At 43.1% G+C, this 27,426-nt stretch overlaps 3 protein-coding genes across 4 annotated transcripts in view; 2 read left to right on the forward strand and 1 right to left on the reverse strand.

The window, feature by feature from the left end:
- The window catches only part of GPLD1 (glycosylphosphatidylinositol specific phospholipase D1), a 29,729-nt gene extending 26,690 nt beyond the window's left edge, over positions 1 to 3,039 (forward strand). Inside the window, exons 23-25 of the mRNA XM_067537583.1 lie at positions 321 to 347; positions 464 to 514; positions 1,804 to 3,039. Of these exons, the coding sequence (XP_067393684.1) occupies positions 321 to 347; positions 464 to 514; positions 1,804 to 1,881 (156 nt within the window). The 3' untranslated portion in view covers positions 1,882 to 3,039. The remainder of the gene's footprint in view (positions 1 to 320; positions 348 to 463; positions 515 to 1,803) is intronic.
- MRS2 (magnesium transporter MRS2) lies at positions 28 to 21,679 on the reverse strand. 2 transcript variants are annotated; one of them, XM_067537579.1, is made up of 12 exons: positions 21,318 to 21,679; positions 19,201 to 19,274; positions 17,819 to 17,855; positions 17,083 to 17,195; positions 15,862 to 16,035; positions 14,714 to 14,844; positions 13,971 to 14,087; positions 10,434 to 10,586; positions 9,056 to 9,173; positions 8,109 to 8,222; positions 7,176 to 7,321; positions 28 to 251 (listed from the first exon to the last, which is right to left on the reverse strand). In XM_067537579.1, exons 1-11 carry the CDS (start codon positions 21,529 to 21,531, stop codon positions 7,211 to 7,213), a joined length of 1,356 nt encoding a protein of 451 aa, XP_067393680.1. In that variant the 5' UTR covers positions 21,532 to 21,679; the 3' UTR covers positions 28 to 251; positions 7,176 to 7,210. The 2 variants fall into 2 exon arrangements, with proteins under 2 accessions (XP_067393680.1, XP_067393681.1); XM_067537580.1 differs by lacking the exons at positions 28 to 251; positions 15,862 to 16,035 and having other exon boundaries at positions 5,507 to 7,321; positions 21,318 to 21,624.
- The window catches only part of DCDC2 (doublecortin domain containing 2), a 110,894-nt gene continuing 104,620 nt past the window's right edge, over positions 21,153 to 27,426 (forward strand). Inside the window, exon 1 of the mRNA XM_067537581.1 lies at positions 21,153 to 21,184. Within this exon, the coding sequence (XP_067393682.1) occupies positions 21,168 to 21,184 (17 nt within the window). The 5' untranslated portion in view covers positions 21,153 to 21,167. The remainder of the gene's footprint in view (positions 21,185 to 27,426) is intronic.

Raw genomic sequence — 27,426 nt, forward strand, 5'->3', positions numbered from 1 at the left:
AGAAAACGTCACAGTAAAACCAGGAGATACTGTCATGACAACTAATTAATGACATCCAATGAAAAGAAAATAAGGGACTGGCATCCAGGTTCAAGTTTCAGTACAAACTCCAGCTTGTTTCCTTCATTACACAGCAACTTACTTGGTTCTTAAATCCATGTGATGTGGCCCCTTTTTTGGTTTCATGAGCAACACTGCAGAACGCTGTGCAATGTGGAAGCAGGGCAATTTTATTGCATGTGGCCTTTAGTCTGCAAGTGAAATACATTGTAAGCAAGGTGGCTCTACTAACACCTCTCTCCTCCTTTCTTTTGTTTCAGGCACAATATGTACTAATTTCTCCTGAAGTGAGTAACCGGAAAATCAATTGCTGAGAGCAAAACAACAAAAAAAACCTACCAAATAACTAAAAACTCTTTTTAATTAACCTTCTCAGAGCATAATGAGCAATTTCATTTTACAGGAAAGATCAAGGTTTGGGAGCTCAGTCATCACTGTGAAATCTGAAGGAAAGGTGAGAGAAACAAACACTACTCCTTTCTGCCAGCTTGTTCCTTGCCAACACTTGTCTGCATTATTAGCATATATTACTTAGCACCTTTACATAGCGCCATTTGTCTGTAGAAAATTGCTTTGTAGAAGTTAATCAAGCTTCCCCATTAAGTCAGCCTCTGGGCCACTGTTAACCCCATTTTATAGATGGGTAAAATGAAGCGAAGAGGCCATAGCTGTTTAAATTTGGGCACCTGAAAAGGAGGCCACTTTAAAACCCCCCAAAACTCTCAACCTTGCTCTTAGCAACTTGCCAAGTCAGCTTAGAAAACTTGTTTGCAAGTCAGCTGCAGACTTGACTCAATCATGTGTTTTAACCACTAGACTACACTCCAACAGCCTGTTATGAGCAATGTTGATGCTCGTGATATACTGTAAAATTGGCTACTGGGCATGTGACTCTAGTCAGTATATATGTAGTCTTCCATTTTAGTACCTGTTTCCGGTAGCACCATCATACGCTAGGTTCTTGCCAAACATAAAAGAAAGCCCAGTCCTTGCCCTGATGAGCTTGGAGGACCTTCATATGCCCCACTCCTCTCTGGATGAAGATATAGGCCTTCAGAGGGAGACAAAGTCTCTGCTTGCATCTGTGTGACACAATGAATGTTTTTGATTTGCCTTTACTCTGTACTTTGAGGTTTGTCCAGTGGCTGCTCATATCAGTGGACTATAGGACTTTGGGATCCTGCCCATTTTCCTCATTGTCAGTAATCAGTTGAGGAGATGATTGCTCATCTTTGCGCTGATACTTACCTAAATGTTGGTTGACCTCACATTGCTAAACAGCTTTTAGAAAAAGCAGCTGAAATCTTAACTGCTTGTAGGATAAGAGAAGGGGCTGTTTTTTATATGGCAAGCACCTTATGAAACAAACACTATTCCTGGCTTCTGTGGTGTTGATTAGAGAAGGCTGGTTTACAAGCAAGTGGATCCCTTCTCTTTTTCAGGCCTTGCCTGCACTAGAAAGGCTTTGGCTGCTATAGGCATACTGACTAACCTTGGTAGCAGAGTCGCAGCTTACAGCAAGAGTGCTTTTGCTGATATAGCTTGTACTAGTTCCCTGAATAAATATGCTATACCAACCAAAGGACTTGGTTGGTACAAACTATGTCTATGCTAGAGCTTTCGCTGGGCATAGCATATTGGTTGGGGGTGTGATTCTCCCTTCCCCTCCAACATTGCTACACCATCAAAGCTGCCTCCAAGATGCAGTTGAATTTTGCTAACCTCTGTTTTATATCTTTGCAGAGAGAAGTTGTAGTAGCTGCGGAGAGAAGTTCGGTGAAAGCTAGACTTAGTGGAAGGCTTTTTATTTACACCCTTTAAATGTTCTTTGTTGAGTTTGTTTTCAGTGGCGGATCCCCCAGTATCCACTTTGTTCCTCCTCCATGCGCCAGGCAAACAAATTATATGCTTAAACGGGCTATAGCTAAAAAGAGGATGTAAGCAGCACAGAGGGAATTGGGGTTGACTGAAAAAAAATAGATGGGAATGCTAACTGCCATGGTCCATACGGCTTTAGAGTTGCAAACCAATTAAAAAACTCTATCCATGAAAGTCAGAAGACTAAGGAACCCAGCCACAGCATGAAGGGAGCCAAAGTAACCATATCAATCTAGCATCAATTCAGGCAACTTATGAGGGAGACTGGTTCCAGCAGTCTGTATAGGAAAAAGTGCAGCACTCCTAGTAGATACAATAACTTAAATAAGTGCATGTGCACAAACACTCTTAATTCTGTCATTGTACACCTGCCCAAACACCTCCTGTAAACCAGAAACCTCTATATACCCCTCTACTCTACATCATGTATTTCTAATACAGCCATTAAGCTCTCAAATCAGCACGCACTGCTTTCCAGCTCACTCACTTATCATCATCCAGAAACACTAACTGGTTGGGTCAGATGTGGTGGTCCAGGCACTCTGCAGATGGAGCAGGTAAGAGGGGGTTGCATAGGTAACTAAGCTCATCTTTGCATCACCCTTGCTCCTTGCCTCCCAGCAGCCTTATACTGGCTGCTAAGTGCCTTGAAGGACCAAACCACATCCAAGGATCAACATAATAGCGCCTTGGCTCCAACTTCTATGCCAGCAGCAGGGATACACTTGGTGTAGGACTCTCTACGTCACACACACACGATCCTCTTGTATTAGGCTAATGCTCCCTGGGCTGGATAGACTGGTGCGGCAGTGATATTCTGCCAACAACGCTGCACAAAGCGGCTCTACTATACCAGATCATCTGCCGTCTTGTTGCTTATCCTCTACGGAAAGACAGTTCCTCAACTTTGCCCCTTATTCCACTTCTGATTAACAGCCTTTCATCTTATTTTCCAAATGCAGTCCAGAAACCACCAATCCTGAGGCTGAAATTAGTCTACCCCATCCAACCTCCCCTTCTGTCAGTGATCAGAAATCCCATTGTACCTCCTGTATTCCCCCTCCTGATACAAGTGGGAGACTCCAACTTAGTGCAATAGTCCACACATCCATTTTCATCCAATCCACTCTACAAAGCTCGGACATGGACAAAGCCATTCATGGAGCCAGGATAGTACATTTTTTTTATCTGAGAGGAAAGAAGGTAGGTTACATGCCTAGAATGTTACATTGATACTTGGGGTTAATGACTTCATTACAACTGAAGTTGTGTTATCTCTGATGGATGGTGGGCAGCTGCAAAGGGCTAGCAGCATCTGGCTGGTAGAGAGCAGACACGGAGCATCCTTAATATAGCCCTTGCCTTTGTGAGTTTCAGGGGAGGTATGTGATAAGGAAGCAGGATGTCTGGCTTCAAGGAGAAGGGCAAGCCATGCCTGTCTCAAGTTCTAACATGTCCTTTAACTAGGAGCACAAGGTTGGACTCCAATGGGGATTGTTGCTCATGCTTTTATATAGAACTCAGTGACTATGGTAAGGTAAAATCCTGCTCTTATTGTTAATTGTATTATGTGTTCGACTCAAGGGTATTGTGGTGTTTTAAGGAGTAGGTTAATACTGAGTGTGTATCCATACACAATTAAATGACATGTTTAAGCAACAGTGTGTGACCTCATTGTTTGAGAGTTTACTCCGCAAGCATTGGTGGGTGGGGTCAGAAGCTAAGGCTTTCTGATCCACTTTTTTTTTGTGGTACAAGCCAGCATCAAAGTACGGGAGAATTTTAAACAGTAAACATCATCTTTGGAAAATACAGGCACGTCAGAACCTTTCTCAATGTTTTCAGGAATCGGTTTTAAAGAATCTTTCAGCTCTTGATAATTCTGGCTTTATAACAGATTAAAAGCTGAATTTTAGATGTATGCTTTTTAAAAAAGAAGAATACATGATCATTTGCTGTGACATCCCATACTGGGCATAATCTTTTTAACCTGCCTAAACAATACAAATCCGAGCTGGCGAGAAGCAGATATCTGGCCAGCATAAATGGGGGAGAGGAGGAGAAAGTACTTAAATAAGGGCTATGCGGAGATAAATAGGAAGAGAGTATGTTGGATTGAATATTATACCCATCAACTGTTTGGAATTTGTTCTGATAAAATAGAAAAAGTAAATGACATCCACACTTTTAAGGTTCTCTCCATCCTCCTCCCCAACCTACTGTAAAAATGCCCTCTGGATAAGTGACAGAAATCAAGGAGTAACCGGAGAACTAAAAGGAAGCAGGGAGGGCTGAACATAATGTACTTTCCCACTCATTGTGGGCCATTATTCTCACTTATTCCTTATTGACTCTTGCTCTTAACACCTTCCCTGCTAGGACGCTGAGCCAACCTGCACTTGCCACTTTTTAAAGCACCTCCCTCTCTCAACAAGTCTGACAGAAGCAGTCAGGTGTAGGAGAACCCAAATGATTTTAGGAGGGAGACTGACAAGCTGGGGATGGCCTTATTTAGGTTTTTCACTCTCAACAATAGAAAACTAGGATTTTTTGGGTAAATTTTGTTTACACAAAAGGACAAAACTTGTTGGCATTTTATTTGCAAGGCCTGGATATTACAAATGAAGTGCAAGATTTGTCAACTACACTTCTCTTAATAATGGGGTTCATAGGTCTGGTTAAGTGGCAATTCCACTCAAAACCTTACCAACCACCCTGGGCTTCAGCTTCTCACTTTTGAGCTCCGAATTCTGTTATCACATTGACATTTTGCAGTTTGAATGCTCCATGTGTTAAACTTCCAGTGGTTTTCTGGCCTTGAGTAACTCTCATGACATGGATACAGCCCTGTAAAAGAACTAGTGGTCTGTAATGCTCTTATTGTACTTAAGTCAATTAAATACAGATGAAAGGAGTCAAAATAATGCCTGTAGCTGCAGAGAAAATACAGCTTTCCTGATGCCCTGCCACTGTATTTCAACCCTGACCTGAAGCGATCATTTCCTGAGTCACATCATCAGTATCCATATACCCATTCACTCATTGCCCTCCCTGGGTATGCCAACATCTGTCCTCAGTCTCATGGGTGCTTGTATGTGACCACTTTCCCACTAGGAGCTGGTCCCAAGACCAAATTGAACAACCCATAGACAGTAATGACTTTTAGCCACTCGGAATTTCAACTGCTATCCAGTTCCCTACTACCTTTAAAGTAGCATACAGAGAAAGAACAGTGCATTATCCTGTAAGATGCTAGACTTTGAGGGTGCACAAAGCTAGATCAGTTAGTTGATAATCATTAGAAGCCACACGATTTTACTTTGAAAGACAACAGGCTTGCCAGAAGCATGACAATTTCTAAACTCTTTAGTTTCCATTTTCTGTTCACCTGAGTACTTAGTTATGCTTTTGCTGCTACAATAACTAACTTTTCAGCCTGTCATCCGGGCAGTGGTTTACACAATGTTTAAATTGCTGGCTAAGGCACTATCTTACTGTACTTGGCACAGGTGTAAGTGTTCCCATTCTGCTCTAGAAAATAAGGCAGTGGAGAATCAGGGCAAAAGTGGGTGTGTGGAAGTACCAAGTATTTAACTCCCACCATCCCAGGAATCAAATCAAAGCTTTTGATAGTCAAACATGATCTTTGTACCCCTTAGTTAAGTAACTTTGCTACTACCTCCCATACCCTGGAGGTGCAGCCAAATTCCATCCTACGCTCACTCCTAGTCTCACCCACCCTGCGTAGTAATGAAACCAAGATGGCTGTAGTATGTATGCTACCTGGTCCTTGTCATTTATGTCTTTAAAAATAGATGAAAGGAAACAAGTCAATTCAGGGAAAAAGTCAATGACTCCCCCTAACGCCTTTTTTTAAATGGGATTTGGATCAAGCCTTAAGGTAAGTTCTTACTAATCAAATAAGGAACTGTTATACTGTGTGTGTAAATATATCCAGTCAGTTGCAACTGAAAGGGCAGTGGCTGCCTGGCTGAATGTGCATCTGCCACCAGTATGAAAGGGCCTGCTGTTCAGATTTTAAAAATTAAGCCCATTTGGGCCTGGTTAGTCTTTGAATAGGTGAGCACTGGACCTTCAAAACTAGTTAATTTTTCATTTAACAGAAATGAAGCAGTTTTATATACTCCAGTTACAAACACGTTTGGGAATGCAGGTTGTTTGTAACTCTGAAATGTTTGCAACTCTGAATAAAACGTTATGGTTGTTCTTTCATAAGTTTACAACTGTACATTGACTTAACACAGCTTTGAAACTTACTCTGAGAAGAAAAATGCTGCTTTATAGAATCCTAGAATCATAGAGGTGGAAGGGACCTCAGGAGGTCATCTAGTCCAACCCCCTGCTCAGAGCAAAGGGTAAGAGTAAGACTTTAACTGTCTTACTTTAAATGAAACAAGCGCACAAACATTTTCCTTACCTTGTCAAATCTTTCTTTTCAAACTTTCCCTTTATTTATTAGTAGGTTACGTTTAACACAGCACTGTGCTGCATTTGCTTTTTTTTTTTTTTTGGTCTCTGCTGCTGCCTGTTTGCGTACTTCTGGTTCCAAATGAGGTGTGTGGGTGATCGGTCAGTTCATAACTCTGGTGTTTGTAACTCTGAGGTGCTACTGTATTTATTGTCCTGGCTGTGTGGCTTAGTGGTAGTACTCTAAGAAATGTGAGTTTGATTCCTGCTTCTGGTATCCTGTTCTTTAGAGAGTTAACATGACCTTGAAAAACTAAAAAAAAAAGGGGAATAAACTCTAAAGAGAAAAAGCCTAAAGTTAAGCTCCTTAATCCATTTCTCAGCTCCTGAATGAGTAGCCTGGTTTTTAAAAATCAAACCAGCTTCTATTGAGGACAAATACAGGGTTGGTTTTTTTTGTTTTGTTTTGAATATTAGCCTCTACCTGTAGCACTACTGCCCTAGGCTGCTTTTTAAAAAAATTTCTAATCAATGAAGGCTTCCTTGGATGGAAGACATCCAACAGTAAGAGCCTTAAATTGCAAGCTGTGTATCATACAGTAGTCTAGTGAAATACTCTAGTGTCACACACGGGAATAAAATTAAGGATCCTATGGGAATCTTCTCCCTGCATTTACTGACTTTTGTGCCATTAAAATGCCCACTTTAAAAACATCTTTTTTGGGTATGTAACATACATTGACATTCTATGAGTTAAAAATCCTGAATTTTTACTATAGAAAAAACAAGTGTGAGTGTGGACAGTTCACCATGTAACAAAAGAGGCCAGTTGCTTTCTGCTGTTCTATCGATTCGTGAGTGTGCTTCTGCTTGACCCAAAGGCTTCTGTTTTATGATCGCTTTTCATCTCAACTCTTCCAGCCGTTGGATGCGTTTTTTTCAGCAACGTGGGCACCTAGGCAAACCACACAACAGCCACCGATTATAAAATAAATAAAAGGCCATGGAGTATACAAATGACTGCCGCTGCTGCTCAGAGAGCCTCCTCTGAAGTGTCACCAAGCTTTGAAATCCTACGAAAGTCAGCACAAAGGACTCTGGAGTGCGTCTCAGAAGGAACAGCTGCCCACTGGCACCAGGCCACAGCACACGTGCCACCCTCTCTTTTTCTTTGCTCTTCAGTCCAGTCCTTTCTTCTTGTTTCCCACCCACCTCCCCCCCCTTATCTTTTCTATCGTGGACTTGTTTGTTAATAGCTCCCCCTTTCCATCACCAAGCTACCTACTAGTGAGAGCAGAGAGGAGGGGTGGGGGAGGGGAGAGGAACGGCAGTATGGCTGAGTTGAGTGCCACGGAAGCAGAGAAAGGATGCCTGTGGCAATGTGAGCTGCTGCTGCTGCTACCAGTTGGCGTGGAGGCCACATTGGGAAGGAAGTTGGGCAGCTTTCAAGGAGTTGCCTGCCACTTTATTTCTGGCAGCAGCAAATACTTGCAGTGTAAAACCGTGCATATTGGGTCACACAGCTTTCCTTCGCCTGTGCTCCCCTATGCTGGCCTAGGGAGGATGATCTTGCCCCCCCCCCCGGGGAGCCTGGACTTAACCAATTGCTTCCACACCCCCCCCATCCCGCTGCCCAGCTTGATCATATGCATTACAAATTCTATAGTACGCAGCAACCACCAGAAGTAGCAGTGGCAGTACGCACGCAGAACCAAGTGGACCATTTCACCAGCCATACGTACGTGGGGAGGTAGTGAAGGTTCTAGATGCCGTCCCAGGAATGAAAGCAAGCGCCGCCAGATAAGGCCGCTTCCCAAAAACATAATCCCGGTCACCAGCCAAAATGCTCTGTGGTCCTAGCGATGGGAAAAACAGCCATTCGTCATGCAGTTCTTTCTGTGGAGCAAGGGTCGTCAGTGGATTCCCTCCCACACCTCTAATTTAAACCCCTCCCCCCTTCCCTCCAAAGCCTCCACAGTATGGTTGAACTTCCTTGGCTGAGACTCTTTAAAGCCCATCAACACCAGACTCCTAACTTCAAGGGTTACTGCAAGGCAAAGTGATCTACTTTGAACACGACAGCACTGGTGTGCCGGCCTCTGCATTTGGGTGTTCCTCACTACCACACTAGCCCAGGCACTGTTCCTTTTGAATAGCTCTTGTTTTTACCAAGCATGTAGATATCTTCCTCCATCTCATTTTTTTTCTGAAGGTGATGAGGAGAAAGAAATCTCTTCCTTTTTAAGGTAATGCATATGCCACCAACCAACCAAATGTAATGATTTATTTTACAACAGTCATCATGAAGTCTAGAATTCCTTAACTGATTTACACCATTGCAATACAAACGCACAGACAGACCTTTCAGAAGCAAGAACATTACCATGCCTATTATCAGCCACCATGCAAGTACAGTGTTATCCTCCCTTCAATTCCTGCAGTATTACTCTTCTTGATCATCCAGGAAAATGTTCTGCAGCAGAGGCATAACTTACCCAGCCATGAACTAATTCACAATGACAAAAGGAAGTCTAGACAAAAGAACTAGAATCAGTGGGCCCAATTCTCTCACTTTACACCAGGATAAATCTGGAGTCTTATCAATGAATAGAGTTATACTTGGCGCATCAGTACTTGTATTGTGTGTCAGTAATTATAAAATCAATTCTAAAGCAGCACCGGTTCTCACCTCTTCAAAGGAGGATTCCAAGTTCATACCAAAGGCTACTCCGATCAGTCCAAAAAGAGAGAGAGAAAAAGTCCCCATGGTCAGTTGTAAATTCAGTCTCATCATCACATTACGGTGGCTGAAGAGGAAAGAAAGAATTAGGAGATGAACAAAGATGTTTACTTGCTGTCTAGTCCTAAAGTTTTATACAGCATGCATTACATCGGAACAGTTGATGGAGCAACTCACACTGGTATTAGGCAATGCAGAAACAAGAGTTGGAGTGATTTTTTTCAAGTGATTTTTCTCCAAAGAGATGAGTTTTGAACTGCAGCATCAGGGCACCTCTCAGGGAGCAGACTCTGCTTTGCAATCAACAGGATCTATGACATCTGTCATATCTTTTGTAAGTATATGTGTAAGGTAACAGTACAAAGTTTATGAAAACTTATTTTGTTTTCTCACCATTAACTACAGGAATTTATAAATGATTATTTACAGAAAACCATTTACTGTTCTCCCTTGCAAGCGTACTTACAAAGAAGGAGAGGGTCTGAAAATGCTCTGGTCTATGAAGCAGAGTCTGCTTTGGTGGATTCCACATCCACCTCTTTCAGCTCTTGGTGGCCTCCTGACGGGAATGTCTGCTCTGAACACTTCCAGAGATAACTCTCGGTTTAAGGAGGAGGAGAGACTATCGTACACTGCTTTTCAACTGTGGCTTCTATGACACACCTCAAGATGTGAGGACTGTTTAAATTAGTATTGAATACAGAAAACTGAAAAAGTTTTATTAATGGGTAATAATGGAAATTCAGCCTTTTATTTACAATAGTTTAGTCTTAATACAGCTACATATTTGATGCAAACTAAGCTGATTACTGTACCATCACGCTTAGTGCTGATGCAATATATACTGGATAGCAGAAGATGTGACCCAGAAAAATGAGGGGAATGCTCTTGAAGGCAGACACGAACACTTAAGTGCAACCTACCTTTAAGAGTCAATTCAAACATGTTTCAGTTTTGCTGCATTACATAGCAATTCTTCATAAATAAGAGTTATATTTTCCCCATGAACATTGGCATTTCCTTTAACTATTACATCCCCAGAACCACAAGGAATAAGAGCTTTCCAGTCTTGGTTCCCGAGGATATCAAAGAGCAATGAATAACCTAACAACATTTCGATATTCTACTGAAGCTGTTAAGATGTTTTGTATCATCCAGTACATTCAACAGGGAAGCAGGAGGCAGCTTCCAGAGGTATGACATCAGATCTCACATGAGAATGGAGTCCCAGAGATGTCTGCTCTCAAGACTCTAATTTGGAAAAGCACTAATTTCTGCAAAGCTTCCGATAGTGTAACAAGTAGTACATGTCATAAGGATACTTAACCTGTCCAGGTTGATAAAGATGACACTTTCAGAATCATCAATCAATGTTCTGATTTCACGTGCCTCGTTAGCGAGATCTTCACCTTGTCTGTAATAATTCTCCAGCAGCAGCTCCATTTCCTCTGCATGGTCAATTCCAGACATACTCTCCTCACTGTAAGCAACAATTTATATTTTCCAGTTAGGTATCAGCAATCCGCTTATCTGCAATGTGTTTTTTTACGTGTTCTGAAGTATGGCGCCCAGAATGAAATGATGAGGGAAAACTCTCCACCAGCTCTGTGCAGTGAAATCCAGTTAGGCACATGGGGAACTTCTATAGTTACAAAAAGCGTAATGGAAAACAAGGGATGTTTTTTTTCCCATTTCTATTAACTGAACAGCAGAGAAAGTCAGTTACTTTGGTCAGTATAACAGATAACATTTCCCATGCTATGAACAAGCACAGGCATCATATAAATATGTTTCCCAGCATCACACTGACATTTTTAAGGGAGATCGTTAATTTGCTGGTACCCTCAAGTGATGGAAGTTGACAGCGATGCTGCAACACACCCTCCACCCCACCCCCTCACCATTTTCCCAGCCGAAACAATTGTACAGCGAGGTCTAAGTTGCATACATAATATTGAAAACTACTTAGCATTTATATGTGTTTTTAGCTGCACATCAACAGTAACTAAGCATTTAACTGAAGCATTTTGTGGACACAAGAACTGATTACAGCAGCCCAACAGTCACTATCCCTCTACCTGAAGTTTGAGATCTCAGTCCTACTGAATGAATCATAGGTAAGGCTGCGAGTCTGTCATGGATTCCATAACTTCCAGAGACCTTGTGACATTTTACCCTTCAGACTTGAGGTGGCAGTGTGGGAGGTGGAGCTCCCAGCCGCTGTGAGCAGTGGGGATCCAGAGCTCCAAGTTGCAACCGGGGTCCCCGGCTGCCCCCCCCCGCAGCTCCACGTGGCCCTGGGCAGCAGGGGACACAGCGCTCCAAGTCACTGCAGCTCCTAGCCACCATTGGTGGTGGAAGAAGCCTGGAGCTCCGAGCTGCCATGGGTGGCAGGGCTCCTCCGCAGGTGCAACCGGGTCCCTGCAGATCCCAGGTAGTGGGGAACCCTGCAGCTCCAAGCTGCTGTAGGCAGCAGGGGACCCTGGAGCTCTGAGCTGAGCTGCAGGCAGCAGAGGAAACCCAGAGTTCTGACCCACCACAGGTGATGGGCCCCACTCAGTTCTGAGTGGCCCCTGGTGGCAGGGGGACCCCAGGTGGCGGTGGGACCTCGAAGCTCTGATCTGCCACAGCTCCCTGCTGCCATAGTCAGCGGGGGCAGTCCAGAGCTCCAAGCCGGGTCCCACAGGTCCCAGGCAGTGGGGTTCCTGCAGCTCCAAGCTGCCACAGGTGGTGGAGGACCCCAGAACTTGAAGCCCCCATGGCAGGGATGCTGGACCCCACCCTCTCTACTCCTCTCCTGCAGCAGGGTTCCAGTTCTCATCCCCTCAGACCCATTTTGTCATGGTTATTTTTAGTAAAAGTCAGGGACCGGTCAGGAGCTCCCATGAATTTCTGTTTATTGCCCGTGACCTGTCCCTGACTTTTACTAAAAATACCCATGACTAAATCTTAGCCTTAATCAAAGGTGCCTGCGAGCATCCACAAGGCCCAGAGCCACCTTCTCTAGAAGAGGCATGCAAGTTTCCAGAGTTATCTTTTTGGAATTTTTCTTTCGACTAGGCAAACACCCGAGGTCCTTGAGAGCCATGATGGCCCTGTTGTATTTTTAAGAAGTCAGGGAGAACATGGAATAGACCCCCATCTTCCTTTCCACCCCGCGGCATGACATTAACTGCACTATGTGCCAGGAGGGACTGGATACCCTGCAATACCTCCTGTGGACACTGGAAGTTGCTTATTGTATCAAGGAGCAATTTAAAGACATCTCTCTGAAGCTGTCTTGCCATAAACTTGTCTAGACCCATGTCTAAGGACCCATGCGTCTGAGGTAACTAGGGCCACAGGAAGGGGTGGGATAAAAGGACCCTAGTCTCTCTCCTAAAGAGAGGGTCCTTTGAGGGGAGCTGGTTGTTAACTTCAGAAACTTCCACACCTAGAGGCTTCAATTGCATGTCATAAGGGGGTGGGGATGGTCTTAGAGTCATCGGTTTCCGGTAGCAGAGGCACCCAGTGCTTTGACATTGCCTGTACCACGCACTCCAAATCCAGTTTTAGCTGGCTGGCCGGTGAATGCCTTTACAGTTCTCTATAGCTGTGGAAAGAGGAGGACTGAGTAACAGACCCAAAGGATTTAAAAAGTAGCTTCCAACTCCTTTGCTCTCATGAAATTAGTTTCTCCCTCTCCCTCTCCAAAAAAGGCTCCCTCTGTCATACAAGTCCATGACTGTTGGCTGTATCTCCCCATGAAGATATGGTTAACATAGCCTTCTGTCCACAAGCATCAATGCTGGAGTCGACTTGCGAGATTACATCGATGGCATCAATACACCTCATGTCTGACTCCTGCCATGTCTTCTCAGGTACACTTCTTGAATTCACACATTTTACATTGCTTCTCTTCACACCCCACCTTTTGGATAATTATGGTCTATTTAGATTGCCACTTCAGGGCAGAGAACTATATCATGCACTTGGGTGCTGTATAAACAATACTAACTTTCCAGGAAGCATGGGGTGTAAGTGGCAGTATTTACATGGGAACTGAGGCAGGACGCCAGTTTTCTCTCAGCATCGAGTCAGACATGCCAGTCAGTCAGGCAATATGCCCTGGATTTTTCAGTACAGGTCAGATTAGCAGCTTGTCATCAAGATGGGACATATGGTTGGTTTTTGTTGTTGTTAAAGTGGCCAGTGTCACTGATGTACAAATGATACTGTATCAGCATGCAAGAGGGCGTCGTGTGGCTATTTCAGACATGTACAGTTCTCTTGCGATGCTTTGCAATAGTGCTGATTTATATACTTTTAGTGATGTGTTAATACTATGGGGTTATACGTCCATCATGGGAGCTCTGCTAGTGGGCAAAGTAAGCTGTAAGGATAGCATGACAGTTTTTATACAGGGAGGGAGAATGGGCAACTGATCCATCTCAGAAAAATTTTAAGTGTGGTTCTTTATTTCATTTGTGAAATGTTGGGATTTTTCCTCCCTAAAAACGTATCTTAAAAGTTTTGTCTGAATTGGAAACGGACATCTCCATTTCTCCCTCTGCTTCCCCATTCACTGATGGTTTCTTTTCCTCCCCATCCCATCTCATGTTCACCAAGGCTAGCCAGCTAAGTCAAACAGTGGATGAAGCAGTACCCTGGATGCTTCCATCCTAATATCAGTAACATTGCTAACACTATGCTCACACTGTGATGATGGGGTACAACACCTTTTAAAAAGATAAAGCATTATGCTTAAAAGCATTGTACAGGTCTTTTTGATGGGGGCAGAGAAAATCTAATCTGATATTCAGGTTTTCCTTAGACAAGACACATTAAAAAAAAAAAGTGTCCTGGATTACCCAACTTTACTTACAATACTTGTGGATCTGTCCATTTAGTTAGACAGAGCTCTTCTATTAATTCCTCTTCATCCAAGATTTCCAGGATTGTTTCTTTGAAGACTTTAAGATCTGTTTCTAATTCTGACAAACTAAAGAGAAAACAAACAGGCATAAACAATCAGGGGCAATCCCATTTGCATTAAGGTAGAGAGGTAATAATTTCATACCCATTTTCCCTGGATCTTGCCAGAAGGAGTCATTGGAGAAGAGTTTCTTAGAAAATTTAAATCCCCGGCATTAGCTAAGGTACTCGTCCATTCTGGGACCAACTGCCCCCAAATCACCAAAACCGTAACTGAAAAGGATTTAGCTGTGTATTCTGGGTATATTTCAAGGGTTCACGCGCTCTCAGAGAAACAAGTAATTTGATTCAGACAGGGAATACATCTGTTGTATTGACACATCACACAGCGCAAAAAGTTCACGAGTACTCAAATGGTTTGAAGAATAGTTGGAGCTCCTGATTTTACATTACAAAGAACATATTGAATTACCTGGTATTAATTTTTTTTGCATTATACACAGTTTTAGAAGGTAGACTACAGTTCTACCAACACAGAGTGGGATTTCATTTGCTCCAACTGGATATTTCAAACCTCTGAGTTTATCATAACAAATAAGTCACACAACTCAAAAGTAAAGTTTTCTAAGAAATGTATATTGTGCACAGTTTTCTAAAGTTCGGCTCTATTCCCCATCACTTACTCTTATTTACCTTTTGCCATTTTGTAGCAAAATGTGTAGTTTACTTCTATCCACAGAGAACAGCTTGGGGTCCACTAGAGCTTCCAGCGTCTCAATGATCAGAGGTTGCAAAATGTTAAGTCTCCCTTGCAGATTGCTGATCTAGATAATAACATGACCCTTCATAAGAATTAAAACAATCCTTTTAGAATGATTTGGGCAACTGACTCCTCTTACTGAACATAGAATTCACTGTTACAATCAGGCTTGTGATCTACTTTTGCAATACACAGGAGATATCTAGAATACAGCTAGCATTTACAACACAAAGTTTATCCAGACCGCAAAAGTTTTTGAAAAAAATGACTCTATATGAAACAGAAACATGATGGTAACTGTACTGAATAGAATGTGCCCCCCCACACCTTACTGATCCATGTTCCCCTGGGAGCTGCAGTCAGGAGTCAGGGCTGGGAGCGGAGCTAAAGCTGTGATCAGGGCCGGGAGCCGGGGGCCACAGTCGGGGATGGAACTGCAGTTGGGGCCATGGCTGGGAGAGGAGCTGTGGCCAGGAATGGAACTGTGGCTGGGACTGTAGCTGTGGAGCCGGAGCCAGGGCTGACTGGGGGCAGCGTTGAAGCAGAGATGGGAGCGGATCAGGGCTGGGTGGCGCTTCCTCCTCCCCCTCCATGGGGGCTGGCCTGGGCCACACTGCACTCCCTCAACATTCCTCTGTGCCCCCCTAGAGGGGTGCATCCCACAGTTTGGGGACCTCTGCTTTAAGGTCAGAAAGGACCATTATGATCCTCTAGTCTGACCTCCTGCGTAACACAGGCCAGAGAATCTCCCTCAGTAATTTCGACATCAAACTGTAATGGTTATGTGTCAGCATCTCTCTTTTAGAAAGACAGTCCGTCAATCTTGATTTAAAAACTCCAAGCGATGAAGCATCCATCATGCCCCTTGGTAAACTGTTTCAATAGTTAATTCTCCTCACTGCTACATGTTTTTCCACATCCCCCATGCCCAAAACAAACAACTAAACAAAAAGCCCCTCAAACCCAAAGCAAACCTAAAATGTTCCTAAAAATATAACTTAATATTTCCAGAAAAGAAAATTATTCTATCATTCCCATGAGATAACATTTTCAAAAGTAGCTAAAGTAACCAGCAGCTCACCCAATATTGCAGTATTGCTTCTATGGCTCTAAATTCAAAGGGCAAGGAATATGTAACCAGCTGACCTTCTCCAGCCAGCTGAGATGCTAGTTCTTGAAACAGCCAGTGCTCCGTATTTAGACTGCGATAATCTAGTAGCAGAAGAAACTCTGGTGTTATCACTACCTTCAAAAACTGAAAAAGAGAATTCAGTTAGGTAGCCAACCAATACTTTATGAAGGTTTCTAATTTTCTTATTGCTATTTAATTCATTTCAGAATGCAGGTTTCAACAAAGCCACCTCCCAACAAATTACAGGTAGGAAATTTAAGAAGGCTCTTGCTGACTGCACTCTCAGCCCCTAACACTCCAAACTGCTCAGGGGCAGAAGAGGTGCAATGTTGTACTACTGCACTAGCAATATTATGGTTAAAATGGGGCTCTTATGAGAAAACTTGTTTTTATTTATCTAGATTTTTATGTCACATTCACGTCTATGGTGCCAACTGCCAATCTTCCACTGTCATCCTTCCCACCCCCAAAGTATATGGACCTGACCGACACAACATCAAAAGCACTTCCTCTAATATACTCCAGGAAGCCTCTAGTGTTACTGCGGGGACAGGAAGAAAGAAAGAGTCTCCACATTTTTAGCTGTGCTCATTCTGTGCCTCTAAAAAGTCTCCTCATGCCCAGAAAGGGAAAAGTTTTTGCCCTCTTGAATAAAGATGGCCATTCTACAAAAGACAAAGACATGAAGTGCTTCTGCACGCTAGATATTCAGTGCCAGGATTATCTCCAAGGACAGATGCATAATATTACATGAAAGCCCATAGATAGCCCATATTAAGAGGGCCCCTGGATCTCACTAAGAAGACCTAGTCTATACTTAATGGTAAATTCGGCGGCAGTCGACGGGAGTTACGCAAGCACTTACGTCAACTTCCTAAATTCTCTTCTACGCGCCATCTCCACTACTACTGCGCCGACGGGAAATGTGTACCCGTTGACCCAGCACTACTTTTTTTTGGAGGTGGTTTTACTGAATTGACTTCCGGATTGATTTAGTGGGTCTTTACTTCTGCTCAATTGATCTGGATAAATCGATTTGATGGCAGCAAATCTGCCACTGTCAATGAAGACATTACCCTAAGACATGGCTCAAGTGTACTTCAACGCCTACTGCCATCTATAAAGATTTAAGGCTCACTGAAGTGAATGAAAATAAAAATATCACTTTACCTCCATTCTAATGATAATCCTGTTGTTTCTAGTTGCAATGCTCATTAGATGCTGAAATCTTAGATCTCGAGCTTGAAGACCCAGTTCCTGGTACAATTCCGTTTTCTTTCTTTCTACCAAGAAGACATTTAAAGGGAAAAATCTTATCTGGGAAAACTAACATGTTTTACAATTATGGATCAGTCTGTTTTGCAGGCCCAGAAAGAAACTAATTCTATAGGGCTTCCCCCCTTAATCACCCAATATAATTCTGTCCAAGAGCAAAATAATTCATAACTTGTGTAGAAAGAGAAGTCCCTTTGTTTATTAATAAAGAAAAGTCTAGAAGTAACCAAAATACCAAGCAAAGACAGCATATTTCATATTAGAAGAACACATTAGCAAAGCTGAGTTGAGAATGCACGTATTATACCACAAAGGTATCCCAAGAAGAAAAAACATACAGATGGTGGACTGGGACAAAGAGGAAGAGGATAAAAGTGAAAAAGAACCACACATGACAGATGGTAGTCATGTTGCTTAATGCACTATTGGAAGGTGCCCAGATACTACTGTGATGAATGTGGTGTAAGAACTTGTATGGAATGGAGGAGCAAAACCAAGGGAAATGCTGCAACACTTAAAGTTATCTAAACCAATGAAAGCTTCTTGAATTGAACTCTCTGTCCAGTACAAACTCCCACTTAGGCATTGTGCAAGAGAGCAAATAGGAAAAGAAAATGAAAACTCTACCTACCAAAAGAAGTAATATTTCCTTTCTTGTCAAATTTCATCTAAATGGAGGAGGGGAAAGGAACAAACGAGAAATTGGTATTTTGTTTTCACAAAGCTGCTATAACATACAGGAAAAGTTGTGTAAAGTTTCTTATATTTGCTTTGAATTCTAGTGAGGTGAATCAGACGAGTTATGCTATCCTCTGTCTCTGCTAATACCCATCAAGTAACAATGAATGTCTTTTAGACACGATCTTTCAGGTCATTTGAACATGTTGTCATTTGAACACTGACTTACCTGGAAAGCATATATTAAAATATTTTTCAGACATACACCAATTAAGATCATAACAATTTATTTGGCTCGCACTGATGAGATCTACGTCCCAGGAGATTTTTTCTTTTTTTAAAAACAGATAATGAGATTTTTTTTGTTGGCACAAGAAGGTCTCTTTATATTTTGCATTTCAGGTTTTGTTGTTTCATGTTGTGTTACGGTAGCTGGGCAATTTACAAGGTAAAGGGCAACAACTGTGGGGGGCTATTCCCTCACTGATTTTGGAAAGTATTTACTGTGTAATTCCACTATGTATAAATGAAAGAATAAGTGTTACACTGGAATGCTAAGCAAGGAATAATTTTCTTCTAACACCTTACTTACTTTGCATTTATATTCCAAAATATTAATATAACCTTAGTATTTTCTGTAAACATAGTTATTTTATTGGAAAAACTGCAAGAATTGATTTGATCAAAACTTTTGCACTCTTGCCTTGAGATATATATAGTTTATTCAAGAGCTATTCATAAATTGTTTTTAAAGAGAGTAGTTGTATATAAGAGGAAATAACGATGTGATTCTCATTGTAGGATCATGCTTTTACATGATCATCACATCATGTTCTAGTGGCAAACACAGAGGTTGTGAACAGATAGTTCACTATGAATGGCTAGCCTAATTCAGCTGCATAGCTGCAAAAAGACATTCTTCCTAGAACCTCTGGCTGCCCAGCATTGCAGCTACCATGTTCCATGACATCAATAAGAAAAAAGGCAAAAACAGAGTACTTTTAAACAGCAAAAGCGTGAATTTTACAACAATTCTTCAAGAGTTAAACTGTATCTTCATGATTAAATTGTGATTTAACAAGAATTATCTTCTCACAGGAAGAAAAGCATCTTGGTATTTTGCTAGCTCGTTATAATACTCCTGTTGCAAATATATCCACATAAACATAACTTTCCCTCAAATCAGGTTTTTTAAAATAGTCATTTAGTAATATCCACACATTATCAACACATCATCGAGAATGACCAGCTCTGTCAAATGATAGTTTGAAAAAAACCACATTGACTAGCTTGGAAAAGCTGTCTTTCTTTGTTGAAACCTTTCAATATACTTACCACTGCAAACACAGGGGCTACGCTGGCTAAGGTGGCTTGAGAAGCCTCTGTGGCTGAGTGCCGACCCAGTTCATCTGAGGAAAGATACACATCAGTTACAAGTTTCTATTACCAGCACATGATCTTTTGATAAATGCATACTTTTTTCTTCTCTGGAACACTAGGTAGAAAATTGTCATAAGAAACCTAGCTAAAGACTACAATTTTGCTGGAAAAAAAAAAAAACCCTGCTCATTGAAGAGGCACCATCAATTTAAAATCTAATAGATGAAAATAAAAATAAAACAAGTAGTTCCAGTTACTACAGTTGCCTGAGTCCTTGAGCCAAGATGTTTTCAGAATGTTTCTGTCCATTATTTCTACAAACAGAAACTGACAAACCAGTGGCAAGAGTGAAACTGACTACATCTAAAGTGCCATCAATTCTGCAGAATAAACACATTTCCTTTCCCCCCTTACTTGTTAGTAGTCTTATGTTTTATCTGTAATAGATTAAAAAAAATTAGATTAAATTGGAGTATCCTTTAAGAACCCAAAGCAGTTGCAATAAAGAATAACACCCCAGTCCTACAGAGAGATCTGTGCAACACACAAATCTGCCTGCATTAAGCTGTACTGGGGCCTACATTTGTTGAACAAATGAGTTATTTGTGTACTGTGGTAATGAATAATAGAATTTAGCCCTAATACAGTGCTTTTCATCAGTAGACCTCAGTGCTTTACAAAAGAGGTCAGTATCATTATCCCATTTTACAGATGGGGAAAACGGAGCCATGAAGAGGTGATGTGATTTGCCAAGGTCACCCAGCAGACCAGTGGCAGTATAGGGTACAAAACTCAGATCTTCTGAGTCATAGTCCAGTACGGTATCTGCTTGCCTCCCTATCTAAGAATAAACCCCTGCAAACATTCACATGCTTAATTTTGTGCACAGTAGTCGCACTGAATTGATCATTTATTTGAATGTAAAAAACTGTGTGTTTGCAGGATGGAGGCCCTAATGCATTTCATAGTGCTTGGGCTGTTGGTAAATGACTGACAGGGTCAGCCAGAACTTCAAAGGAGCAGTGTGTTTATTTCATTAGTTAGTGCTTAAATATGTAGGTGTAAGGCCATTTATGGTTTAGCTTAGATGCTACTAGAACAGAGTTTGGAAATTATAGTAATGGCCGTAATCCTGCCATTGACTGTGATGGAGGGCACCCTATGCCTTAATTGGCCACAATACACAGCTCCCAAGAAGTTAATTGCAGTCTCAGGGCCACTATTTACAATTATGTACCTAAATAAAAGAGGCCTGCTTTTTCAAAGGGGCTGAGCACCCACAACTCCAAAATTCAGGCCCTTTATTTAAGGGCCTACCTTTAGGTACCTAGATAAGAAATTCTGGCCTAATACTTCAAGAAGAAATAACAAAATGTGCAAGCTCCAAAAAGGTGCAGAAACAAGCGAAGGTGACCAGATGTCTTGCTTTTATAGGACTGCCCTGATATTGGGGCTTTGTCTTATATAGGTGCCTACTATTCCTCACTCCATCCTGATTCTTCACACTTGCTATCCAGTCACCCTAAAAATAAAAACACATAATGCTGGACTTAAAACTACCTATTCCATGGAGCCACTTCCAGCCCTGAACAGGGTGGAAAAGTATCTGTGCCCCACATGGGGTGACCAAGTCAACAAGTGTGAAAGACGAGGACAGGAGTGGCAGGTAACAGGGGCCTATATAAGACCAAGCCCCCAACTATCAGGACTGTCCCTATAAAATCGGGACTTCTGGTCACCTTGGAGTCTAAGGCAGGAAGTGGGGAGGAATATCGTGCCCCGTAGGATTTAAGGCCTGATCAGGAGGCTGAGTGGCAGGGTTGATTCGCCTAGCCCTTGCCCTGCATCCCCTTCTTCCTACGGAGACAAACCAAGCCCGGAGGCGAGGACGGAGCAGGAGAAACGCCCAGGGGAGGCGAGACATGGCACGGCACAGGGGGTGGGTTGAGAGGGGAATTCAATCAAACGCGGTGGAGTCGATCTGCCTCCGCCGCGCCTGGAAGCCGCCGGGCTGCAGCCAGGCCCAGCCCCGGGTGCACCCTCGCCCGCTCCCGTCCCGGAGCACGACTTACTTGCCCAGCGCCACGGCAGCCCGCGGGGCCGCTGGGGAGCTGCCGCTGCGGCCCCCAGCAGCCGCAGCCGGCGCTGCCCAGGCCCGTGCGCGGCGCAGCAGGCCCCCCGGCCGCTCAGCGGACCGGTCCGCCCCGCTGCTGCTGCTGCCGCGAGCAGGCGGCGGCCAGAGCCCCCGCGCCCGCAGCAGCCGGGGAGGAGGCGGCTACAGAACATCGGGCGCGCTGCTCTCCGCGGGGCGAGCGGGCCCCCCACCGCCGCCGGCTCCCGGCCGCTTGCAGGACCTGGCTGGCTGGCAGGCAGCCGGTGGCGGAGGACAGGACACGCGGGAGGAGGAGCCGCGCGGAGCCCCGGCCTGCACCCGGTGGGCGGGGTCTAGTGCTGGCGAGACCCGGCCGCGGGCGGAGGGAGTCAGCGGGGTTGCAAACGCCGAGCGCTGCAAGGGCGCCCTGCTCTCCGCCGAGCAGGGGCGGGCGCGCCTCTGCCTCGAGCAGTTAAGGGAGTCAGCGGGGTTGCAAACGCCGAGCGCTGCAAGGGCGCCCTGCTCTCCGCCGAGCCCTGCAGGGGCGGGCGCGCCTCTGCCTCGAGCAGTTAATCACCCATGCGGCGCCCGCCGGGCCTGAGCGGTCCTGCAGGTAAGGGGGCTGGCTGACGGCAGCCCCTCTCGGCCCGGCTGCACGCAGAAGTGAGGTGACTTGTTGCACAAGGTCATGGGATGAGTTAAGGGCCCCGCTGGGTATAGAAACCGCCTGGCTGCATCTCCCTCTTGTTGCCCCCTTCCGGCGGGCTGCTAAGGACCATTGTAATGACAGTGTGGCCCCACCGCCACCTGATGTCGGTAAATCTTTTTCTTCGTTAGATCATGTCATGGCAAATTTGGCCCCAAAATTGAGGGCTTTTTTTCCCCCCTCTCCCAAAAGAAGATTTTGCATAACCCCAGCTTAGCTTTATTTCTCTCTCCCCCCACCCCCCCCCCAATTAATTTGAAAAAGAAAAATCTATAACTTGTGTTTGCAAGCCAAATATTGCAGCATTGACTAGGGTCCTGGTTCTCCCTGCAAACTGCTCCCTGCAGGTGCAGGGTCTGCCACTGTGGATGGCATGATGAGGAGCTGACAATGAAATGGAACGTTCTTAATTCCCCGCTCAGCACACACCCATTCTGTGCTAGACAAAGGTCTTGTAAGCATATAAACCAGATAATTTTGACCCTATGTCTGTCTAAACACCAGGATGAAGTGGTCAGTTGAGGCTCCAGTTAAATTTGGGCTTGTCTGCCCTTGAAAGGGACCAACGATTAAGTTGGGGTGTGAATTTAAAGCTGGATGGATTCCAGCTGTGGGCACACTAACAGCTGTGCAGGAGCAACATGTGTAGCCAAGTACTCAGTAATGGATCACTGCACCCCCACTACCAATACTGCTTTTAAAATATTCTTTGTGTACAAAGAGCTTCTATGAAAATACTGCAAAGGCATTCCCTTTTCTCATCTGCATTCAAATCACATAGACTGGAATTCATGCAACCTCTTCCCCCCCAAACCAAACTCTTTAGCAACATAATCAATGTGTACTTAGAAATTGCTGTAGTATTAAATGAAGAAAGTGGAGCTGAACTGGACTTAGATTACTAATTAAACATGAGCCTCAGTTGAACAGCTGCTGCATGTGGTTGTTATACTATATTTCTTAGAACCAAGAACTGCAAATATCCTGAGCTGTGAGCCCCTTAAGGACTGTGGCCTTTGTTCAGGAAGGGTGTCAAAGCATGTGCTTAACTTTAAGCATATGCTTATTTGCTTAAGTGCTTTCCTGAATAGAGATGGACATAAGGACCTGCTTAGGTGCTTTCCTGAATGAGGCCCTGAAACTTTGGGGGAAAGAGAACTGGGACCAAATTCTGCTTTCAGGGGACTTCAATCGAGTTACTTTAAACTTGAAGGGGGAAGGTAATGGAGAGCAGAATTTGGCCCCAGCTCCTAGTCTCCCACTGCTACCCCTTTTTGAAGACATTTACAGTGATGTAAAGTGGTATGAAACATACCATATTAGAATGACAATGTTTTGCAGTGACTATGCACAAGTTTAAATTACTTCACAAATAGAGCCCGGTGCGGATACAAAATTTGTATCCACATCCGATCTGCGAGCCACAAAAATGGTCTGCGGATATAAAGCAGATGTCCGCAGATTTGCAGGGCTTTAGTTATAAAATGTGGATCCGCATCCATCCATGATCTGCAAAAATGGTCCGTGGATATCCATGGATATAAAGTGAATATACGCAGACTTGCAGGGCTCTATTCACAAGGTGCAAGGCAGTGACGAAGGAGGTTCTCAGTTTGTATATAGTGATAAGTATACTGAAGTCAAGGGAGTTATTCCAGCTTGAACTCAAGTGCTTCTGAAAGCAGAATTTGGCCCCTGGTTTAGGTTTAGATCCAAAGCCTGCTGAAATCAATGGGAGTTTTTTAGCCTTAATTTAGTTGGGTCACAGTAGGTGGCAGTATGTGCAATAGTATTGAATTTAATACTGTTGAATGCCAAGGATATTTAACAAAACAAAACAAAACAAAACATGGCAGGCACTGTAGAAGATAATGCAAGAGAACAGGAAAGTAAGTTAACATGCACCATCTCTTGCAAGTGACTGCTACTCATGTAAGATCTGGTAGAGAATCACCTGAATAAGTAGAATGCAAACACTGGGAGAATATTTAAAGAGTTTATATCGGAAATTGTATTTAGCAAATTTGAAAGAAATCCTTGACAATTATAACAGGAAGCTGATGTTCTTTAATCTGCACTTGGACAAAAGGGAAAAATGTTGGGTTTGTTTGCTTTTTCTTTCATCCATCTATTCCCTTGGATGCTTTCATAATAAATAAAAACAGATGGTCAGAACTAAAATCAAGAGCAAAAAATAATTTATCCACACGACTTCATACAAAATATTTTCTCATCACAATTATATTAATAATAAGATCTATACGTCTTACTGATAACTCTAGCACCTCCTTCTCCTAATGTCTATGGAAAAAGACAGGCTTCATAGAGTGTCTACAACGTTAACCAATATGGGTTCTGGTGGACCAAGTAAATCCAGAGTCATCGGGAATTCCCAGCATCTCTCTCTCCTCTGTGGCCAGGATCTCCCAAGTTGTTCCATGCAGGTGGACCCTTGAGCTCACAAGATATTCCATTTCCTTGAATGGGGTTCTCCATGGGGACAGGGGTCCTCCCACACAGAATCAATTGAAGAATCAGGCCTAAACAGGGATAGACATTGCTCGAGTACCTACACTGATTGCAGCTATGGTGGTCTTGCCTGGAGGGGTGTCTTCTCAAATAAACAGGACTCATTTATAGCTTTATAAGAGAAGCGAACATCTTGAACTCAGTAATAGCCAGTGTAGATTTTGGAGCATTGTTGTAATGTGTAATATAATGATGTAATGAAATGTTGCTGTCTGATAAAGATATATGGAGCCCTAGATGAAGCCTTTATACTTTCAAGATAGGCATGAACTATCAGCTTAGTTTACTGATATGCTGATTATAGCTGCTTTTTTAGTATTCAGAACTGTATTCAGATCTCTCCAGTGTTGTGCATCTAGTGTAATGGTCACACATGTGGTATGTTTATTGTATACGGTTTTTAAAAAAAAATTGAATGCACCATATTCTGTCAAATAAAGAAAGGGTCCAGCTCAAAGCTGGCCCCAAAATATAAAAAATATGGTTGCTTCTAGCTTGTAGGATATGGGCCTAGTGGATGAGCACAGAATTCATGCCCTGCAAGAAAATAGAGAGAGAGAAAGAGATCAACCCTGTAGAAAATTAAAAATACATCAAATTAACATTTAATTGAGACTTGTTTCTGTTAAGTGAAAAAATCAGAAACTGCTGACATTGCCTCAAACCTTGATCAAATTGACTCCGCTTTCATTGCTGCTACTCCTCAGAATTCGATGAAAAAGGTTTTTCACCTTCTTTCGCATCTAAGCTGTCCATCTAGGGTTTTGCTTCTGGTGCCCCTAAAAGTTTATAAAGTTTTTCCTGCACACACCCTCAGCTATCCCTCAGGAGTTTTGACTGCACTAAAAAAACCCCATGTTGCTAACAAGTGGAATCAACAACAGGTGTGGCTTAAACTGCAACCTTTCAATGAGGATTTTTGGAAAAAAATAGTTGGTAATGTTTACAACATTAATTGTATTTTAATGGAGTTTCTGGTCTGGGAATTGTATAGTGAGTAAAATTGCTGTGGCATGGGTTTTAAAATTTACAACTGCATCAGTGTTTTATTTCTTCCGATTACTGTGGGTCAAAGCACCCCACAATGTGTACTTCAAACTGTCACTGAAGACAGTCCAATTACAGCTGTACATAACTGGCTGATGTTCCTCAGTCTGATTTTTAGATCCATTACACAGAGTAGTGCGAGTCTAAGGAAGGATTGTGGGCATTCTATTTAGCAAAATAGGGTGCACTGAAATTAAATTGTCTTCTCTTGGAAACTTTACACTAACTCTCTCCATACATTTTATTGTTGTCCATTTTCATTATTAGGACCATGCTCAGGGTTGATGTAAGTGGGTACTAGCGTACTGATTTCATTCATATGCTTTGAATTAATTGATTTATAACCTTTGCATCAAGACTGAATGGCTTTTAAAGTCTGATTTATCCTATACAGCATGCTACTGTATGTTGTATAGGATAATCATTTAACTACACATCATAGTGAAATGACAGTAATGTAAAATTTAGATTCCCATCATTCAACAATCATTTCACAATGAACATTTAAGTATGCCATGGTGCAACCCATTTTTTTCATATATTATTTATCCTAAAATGATTGTCTGTTCTGTGTTTATCTTAATTATGCACATGGAGACAGATTCTATCCTCAGTTAGAGAACTGGGATTACCCAGGTGTAAGTCACGGCAGAATTTGGCTGATGAAGGAAAATATACATATATGCATTTACTCACTGCATCTGTGTTGATGATCATCAATGGTTGGGGTGGACCTTGTATATGCTATCCATATGTAAGGCTTAAATTATCATAGGGTATTTCTTGGAGAGACCCCCTGCTTCTCCCACCCTGCCCCTCCCAACATGCTATAAAAACTCCAGGGGGGTTGAAAATATTTACTGGCGAGCTCCAGCTGAACTTGAGCCCTGCCCATATGACTTGTGTGAGAACATGGGGATGCTTGTAATGCTTTATGGATATTATATGTTCTCACTGTTGTTCTGAGTGCTACTGTGGTGTTTGCTATGTGACTACAAAGAATTAATTCAAACAGGTTACTTGCATGTATGCAGGAAAGTGGACAATACGTTTAGATTGCCCCATTCACTGCTGTTTAGTGGACAGTGCAGTTTGTCTTTCTCTTTGTAGTTTTACCTCCAACTATGCTGGGTTCAGCCGTGTGGCTTGTTATCACAGGGTGGGGAGGGGGAATCCAGGTAGGAAATTGGAACAAAGAACTTTGGGGTGGATAATAAGACCGGCCTTTAAGAACAGGAGCTGGGATGTGAGACAGTCATCAGGAGCTGTTCAGAGGAGCAGACAGACACAGACGAAGTGGGGGGAGGTGGGGGGGCTGAAGCAGCTTGGGCTTTCTAAGCTTCCAGGGGATGGTAAAACGTAAGCAAGGTAGATTACATGTGGACCCTCGATTGTGTTGAAAACCATTTTCTGTTGTCATACTTGGTTTGTACTGTTGAGACTTGCAGGATCTGAACCCAGGTCTCGGGGTCTGCCGAGTAATCATTGTTGAGCCCCACGGTACTGTAGCCCAGTGTCCAGCCTAAGAGTTGGAGAACTGCAGAATTCTGCCTTAGGACCAGTGAAGACATGAGACCTGACACCTGAGGGGATGCGCGCACACAGACCAGAAAGGGAACAAAGGTGTAACTAGACCTGAAATGTGACAGATTGGCAGGAATGTTAAAGCTTGGAGGTATTTATTTTTGCCTCATCCTTTGTTTCATGAGCTCATGTGATGCAGGGAATAGCAATAGTCCAGTGTGCTGCAGCCATATCCCTTCGCTGTCCCCTATGCGAGGAAGCTGGGAACAGGGTCTGTGCAGAG

This window comes from Emydura macquarii, unplaced genomic scaffold, assembly GCF_026122565.2.
Source record: "Emydura macquarii macquarii isolate MOO-44397 ecotype Brisbane River unplaced genomic scaffold, CSIRO-AGI_Emac_v2 contig_431, whole genome shotgun sequence".
Lineage (NCBI taxonomy): Eukaryota > Metazoa > Chordata > Testudines > Chelidae > Emydura > Emydura macquarii.

Excerpts from the sequence above, each read along its gene's own strand:
- MRS2 (XM_067537579.1), bottom strand. The coding sequence starts at position 21,531 with ATGTTCTGTAGCCGCCTCCTCCCCGGCTGCTGCGGGCGCGGGGGCTCT. Across the intron at positions 17,196-17,818 it reads AGGAAATATTACTTCTTTTG|AAAGAAAGAAAACGGAATTG; the intron begins GTAGGTAGAGTT and ends TCTTCTTGGTAG. Across the intron at positions 14,845-15,861 it reads AAGCAATACTGCAATATTGG|ATCAGCAATCTGCAAGGGAG; the intron begins GTGAGCTGCTGG and ends GTTATTATCTAG.